Here is a 5,575-nt window from a genome sequence, read left to right on the forward strand (position 1 = left end):
TCAGTGTAAACTGTCACCTTAGTACCCACAAGATACGATCTAAACTTGGTAAAAGCAAACACCACTGCAAGAAGCTCTTTCTCAGTTGTGGTGTAGTTTTCTTGAGCATCATCAAGTGTTCTGCTAGCATAGTAAATTGGGTGAAGCACTTTTTCTTTCTTTTGGCCAAGCATAGCACCCACAGCAAAGTCACTAGCATCACACATCACAATGAAAGGCAAACTCCAATCAGGAGCCATCATGATAGGCGCAGACACAAGTCTTTTCTTCAACTCTTCAAATGCTTTCAAGCATGAATCATCAAATTTAAATTCAGCATCTTTCTCAAGAAGAGTGCAAAGAGGCTTGACTATTTTGGAGAAGTCTTTAATGAAGCGGCGATAAAATCCCGCATGACCAAGAAAACTCCTCACACCCTTAACATTAGTAGGTGGAGGAAGTTGCTCAATCACTGAAATTTTGGCTCTATCTACCTCCAAGCCATTTTTGGAGACTCTATGGCCAAGAACTATGCCCTCCTTAACCATGAAGTGGCATTTTTCCCAATTCAAGACCAAGTTGGTCTCTTCACATCTTTTCAACACATTGGCCAAGTTGATCAAACATTCCTCATATGAATCCCCAAAAACCGTGAAGTCATCCATGAAGACTTCCATAGTTTGCTCAATCATATCAGAGAAAATTGCCATCATACACCTTTGAAAAGTGGCCGGTGCATTGCATAACCCAAAAGGCATGCGCTTGAAAGCAAAAGTTCCATAAGGACAAGTAAATGTCGTTTTTTCTTGATCCTCTGGAGCTATGGCAATTTGGTTATAGCCTGAATACCCATCAAGGAAGCAAAAGAATTCCCTTCCAGCTAATTTGTCAAGCATTTGGTCGATAAAGGGAAGAGGAAAGTGATCTTTCCTAGTGGCCGCATTTAGCTTCCGGTAATCCATGCATACTCTCCACCCAGTGACAGTGCGAGTAGGAATTAGCTCATTGTGGGTGTTAGCCACTACAGTCATGCCTCCTTTTTTTGGAACGCATTGAACTGGGCTCACCCAAGAGCTGTCAGAAATAGGATAGACAATGCCCGCCTCAAGCCATTTTAAGATCTCCTTTTTCACAACTTCCTTCATGATAGGATTCAACCTTCTTTGATGTTCCACAGAAGTTTTATGATTGTCTTCAAGAAAAATCTTATGCATGCAAATTGAAGGGCTAATACCCTTTATGTCGGCAATAGTCCACCCAATAGCTCTCTTGTGAGCTTTCAAGACTTCCACAAGTTGCTCTTCTTGTTGTTCATTCAAGTCCGCAGCAATAATCACTGGCAAAGTGTTGTTGGCTTCTAAATAGACATACCGAAGATGAGAAGGTAATGTCTTCAACTCAAGATATGGTGGCTCTTCAATAGAGGATTTCAAAGATGGTCTACCAAGAGAAGATAAGTCTAGAGATTCAAATTGGACACGGTTTCTAGGATAAACCGGTGATGCATTCATGATAGCCATACACTCTTCTCCATCTTGAGTCTTTAATTGAGCTCCTAGTAACAAGGCTTCTAAAAAATCATTAGGAATTGCCTTATTGAATTCTTCTTGTGCAACTTGATCAAGCATATCAACAAAGAAGCATTGCTCAAGATCTTTGGGAGATTTCATCAACTTGTGCATGTTAAAAGTGACTTGCTCATCATCCACCCTCATAGTAAGCTCACCTTTTTCAACATCAATCAAGGTTCTAGCAGTTGCCAAGAATGGTCTTCCTAAGATAATAGGAATATCACGATCCACCTCACAATCAAGGACAATGAAATCAACCGAAAAATGAATTTATCCACTTTTACAAGAACATCTTCAATAACACCACGTGGATAAGCCAAGCTTCTATCCGCTAATTGCAAAGTCACGGTTGTTGGTCTAGCTTCACCCAACTCCAATTTATTGAAAATAGAGAGAGGCATAAGATTGATACTAGCTCCAAGATCACATAATGCCTTACCCAAAAATTTATTCCCAATATGACACGGAATTGAGAAGCTACCGGGATCCTTCAACTTTTGAGGTAGTTGCTTAATGATATCCGTACAACTCTTGGTTAGAGCAACCGTCTCAAACTCATTGAACCTTCTCTTTTTAGAGAGCACATCTTTCATGAATTTAGCATATTTGGGCATTTGCTCCAAAGCTTCCACAAAAGGAATGTTGATATGCAATTGCTTGAACATATCAAGAAACTTTTTGAATTGGCCATCTTCTTGTTGCTTCCTAAGCCTTTGAGGAAAAGGTGGTGGAGGCACATATTTTAGCTTGGCCTCTAGTTGCTTTTTCTCATCACCAACCTTTTTGGCTTGATCTTCATTCTTTTTCTCTTCTTGATTATTCTTCGAGTTGTCACACTCTTCAACCACAATTTCTTCATTAATCACTTCATTATCAACAATCACCTTAGTAGCACCACTACTCACACCACTTGCACTTGGCATAAGAACTTCGGGTAATTGCATCCCACTTCTCAAAGTGATGGCTTTACACTCCTCCTTACCATCCCTTTTAGGATTTGGAATGGTGTCACTAGGGAGATTACTTCTTGACATAGCATTCATTTGTGAAGCCAATTGCCCCATTTGCACTTCGAGGTTCTTGATTGCGGTATCATGAAGAGTAAGAGTTGCCTTAGTTTCAACTCTTGCAGACTCTTGATTACTCAAGATTTGTGCTAGCATCTTTTCCATTCTAGACTCCTCTTCTTTAACCGGCATTGGCTTTGGTGGAGCTTGAAAACCCGGAGGGTGAAGTGGCTTGACATTAGAGGATGAAGGTTGATTTGAAGAATTCCCTTGACTCCATGAAAAATTAGGATGATTCCTCCATCCTGAGTTGTATGTTTGAGAGTAAGGGTTGTTGTGAGGGTTTTGAAACTTGCCCATATAGTTGACAGACTCAGTGGTCATATAAAGAGGACATTGATCGGGCATGTGCATATCATTGCATTGATTGCACACAGTTGGAATGGCTTGGACAGCATGCACATTATGAGAATTTCCCCTTTGCATTTGAGATTCCAACACATCAAAACGCTTGTTCATTGCATTCAAGATGGATACAATCTGGGAAGAGGAATCATCTTTAGCACTAGTCACCATTGATGTATTCCTTCTATCCGTGTTTTGAGTGTTATTCGCAGACAATTGGTCTAAGAGGCGAAAAACTTCATTGACAGGCACATTTCGATATCCCCCATTTGTGATAGAATCAACCATGGCCTTCGAAGATGGATTCAGACGATTACAGAAAATCTGAATCACTACCCATTTGTCCACTCCATGATTAGGGCATTTCTTCATCAACATCTTGTATCTCTCCCAAGCTGCATAGAGATGTTCCTCTGGATATTGCTTAAAGCTAAGAAACTCATCTCTTGCTTCCACTGTTTTATCATCAGAGAAGAATCGGGCTCTAAACTTGTTCTCAAGATCCTCCCATGAACCAATAGAACCTTCGGGAAGATTGTTGAACCATTCTTTAGCCTTGTCTTGTAGAGAAATTGGAAATAACCGCAAGCGCAAGACATCTTTAGGCACCCCATTTTGTCTGAAAGAATCACATACTTCCACAAAAGACATCAAGTGCTTGTTAGCATCTTCATTGAATAGACCATGAAACACACCATTCATTTGAAGCATTGTGATCATGGCGGGCTTGATCTCAAAAGTATGTGCTTGAAACTCCGGCATTCGAATACAAGATTGAGTACCCCTCAGATTCCGGTTAGCAAAGTCATTGACTGAGGCGGTGTCATACTGGTCTTCTGCCATGTTTCCCGATTAAGTCAGGAGTTCTTTCAGAATTAGGAGACTCGGTTTCTTCAAAGATTGTCAATCCTTCAAGTATCACTTCCAATCCTTCTGGGCCTATGACTTGCATATGCCAAATGGGTACCTGAAGAAGAAACAACCCAAGAAGTATCAAACTAAAACAAAAGCACTGAACAAAGACAAAATAAAAATCTAGAACTAATATCTACAAAGCTCAAGCGAAATCTAATATTACTAGTCTAAGGTTGACCAAAATATTTTCAAAAGCAAATCCCCAACGGCGCCAAAAACTTGTTGCTCACCGCAAGTGCACGGGTCGTAGCAAGTAATATAATGAAGTAAAGTATCGTTCCCTCGAGGATTTGTTCAAAAACAATGATCAAGCAAAAGACTAAGTAAATTTGATCAAGTTGAGCTACACAAAGTTAGGTGAAAATGATTTTGCTTATGAAGCTAATACTAGAAAATAAAGAAAAGTGAGTGATTCACAAACTTCCAACACAAATTGAGACCTAGGATTAATTGTCCCCCTTGCATTTCATAACACCAAAATTACCTCCTCTCATAAATGCTTTTAATGAAAATAAGTGCTAACCTAGGGTTCTAAAAATACTTGGACAAGCTCTCTCAAGTCATGAACAAGTGTTTAGTTAAATTAATTGCCCAATCTCTTGTTACAATTAATAAAACTCAATTTTAAACACCAACCCTAATGTGGCTATGCAAGGCTAGCAAGTATATCTCTATCTTACTAGCAAAACCATCCATTCAACATGCAAATATCAAGTTCTTACACAATTTTACCCAAGTTCTACACTCAACCTAGCCCTCTCAAGCATCAATTAAGTGAACCCAACATCTAAATGGTGGCCAATCAAGTAGAAGCATTAAGGAAAGAGTAAAATAAACACATATATATCATTAATCACAAAAAGAGAGGAGAAATATGGTGTTAATCCATACAAGGGTTCCAAATAATCCTAGAACAAAGGGTTTAGCTACTCATAATCATCCACAAGCTACAATATACAAAATAAGTGGACCCATTTCAGATTACAAGAGAGGAAAGGGAAGAGGAATAGAAAACCAAAGAAAATGAGCTCCAAATGTCTTCAAAGCTTCAATCTCTTGATCCCAACTCTTCCAATGCCCAAACCCTAGCACAACCAAGCTCCAAAAGTGTCTAAAAGTCTGAAGAATGCGTTCTGGGTCGAGCTCTCAGCTTATATGTATCCTAGCCAACTAATTTCTGATAAATGAAAGCAGCGTTTTTCTGACAGCGGCGAAAGTCGCGAACGAAAGTCACGACTTTGGGACGACTTTGGCAGTTTTACTGTTTTTACAGCTAACAAAAATCATTCATTTTGCTCTTGATTTCTTCATCCAAAAGCCTTCCAAAAACATCCACAAAGCTCCAGAAATGCTTCTAATCAAAACTTCAATTAAAAATACATGAAATTAGGCTAAAAATATCAAATTAAAGCCAAGAACACAAGCCCAAAACAAAATGCACATTTTCCTAAATTGGGTAATAAAAATATACAATTAACCAAAATGGACTAGAATCTAAAGAAAATGTGATGAAATAATATGAACTTCTAGAGGTTAATAGTGTTGCGGCAAAAAATAGTTACATGATGAACAAAATCTCCTAGTTGCTAATAAAGGTGACTCACCTCTATGGCATTTCATTTGTGAGCAGATGGCAGGTTAGGCTTCTACAAGGGAGGAAAATCAAAGATATTTGCATAATAATATCATTAACACCCC

The 5,575-nt window shown here is 39.0% G+C and overlaps 1 protein-coding gene and 1 non-coding gene across 2 annotated transcripts; one reads left to right on the forward strand and one right to left on the reverse strand.

Annotated features, from left to right (window-relative positions):
• Nucleotides 1-2,345: 2,345 nt before the first annotated feature.
• LOC129314007 (uncharacterized) lies at nucleotides 2,346-3,805 on the reverse strand. The gene is made up of 3 exons (XM_054957387.1): nucleotides 3,507-3,805; nucleotides 2,466-3,392; nucleotides 2,346-2,358 (listed from the first exon to the last, which is right to left on the reverse strand). The coding sequence occupies exons 1-3, from the start codon at nucleotides 3,803-3,805 to the stop codon at nucleotides 2,346-2,348; spliced, it is 1,239 nt and encodes a 412-aa protein (XP_054813362.1).
• On the forward strand, nucleotides 3,309-3,414 carry LOC129314744 (small nucleolar RNA R71). The gene has a single exon (XR_008594252.1). It is a non-coding gene; the product is annotated as a small nucleolar RNA R71 (small nucleolar RNA).
• Nucleotides 3,806-5,575: the final 1,770 nt, after the last annotated feature.

This window comes from Prosopis cineraria, unplaced genomic scaffold, assembly GCF_029017545.1.
Source record: "Prosopis cineraria cultivar Desert tree isolate PC_DT_omini unplaced genomic scaffold, ASM2901754v1 PC6, whole genome shotgun sequence".
In the NCBI taxonomy this organism is placed as follows: Eukaryota; Viridiplantae; Streptophyta; class Magnoliopsida; order Fabales; family Fabaceae; genus Prosopis; species Prosopis cineraria.

Coding starts and splice junctions, on each gene's coding strand:
- LOC129314007 (XM_054957387.1), bottom strand. CDS start 3,805: ATGGCAGAAGACCAGTATGACACCGCCTCAGTCAATGACTTTGCTAAC. Junction 3,393..3,506: donor CAAGACAAGGCTAAAGAATG/GTTCAACAATCT, acceptor TGAGTTTCTTAG/CTTTAAGCAATATCCAGAGG.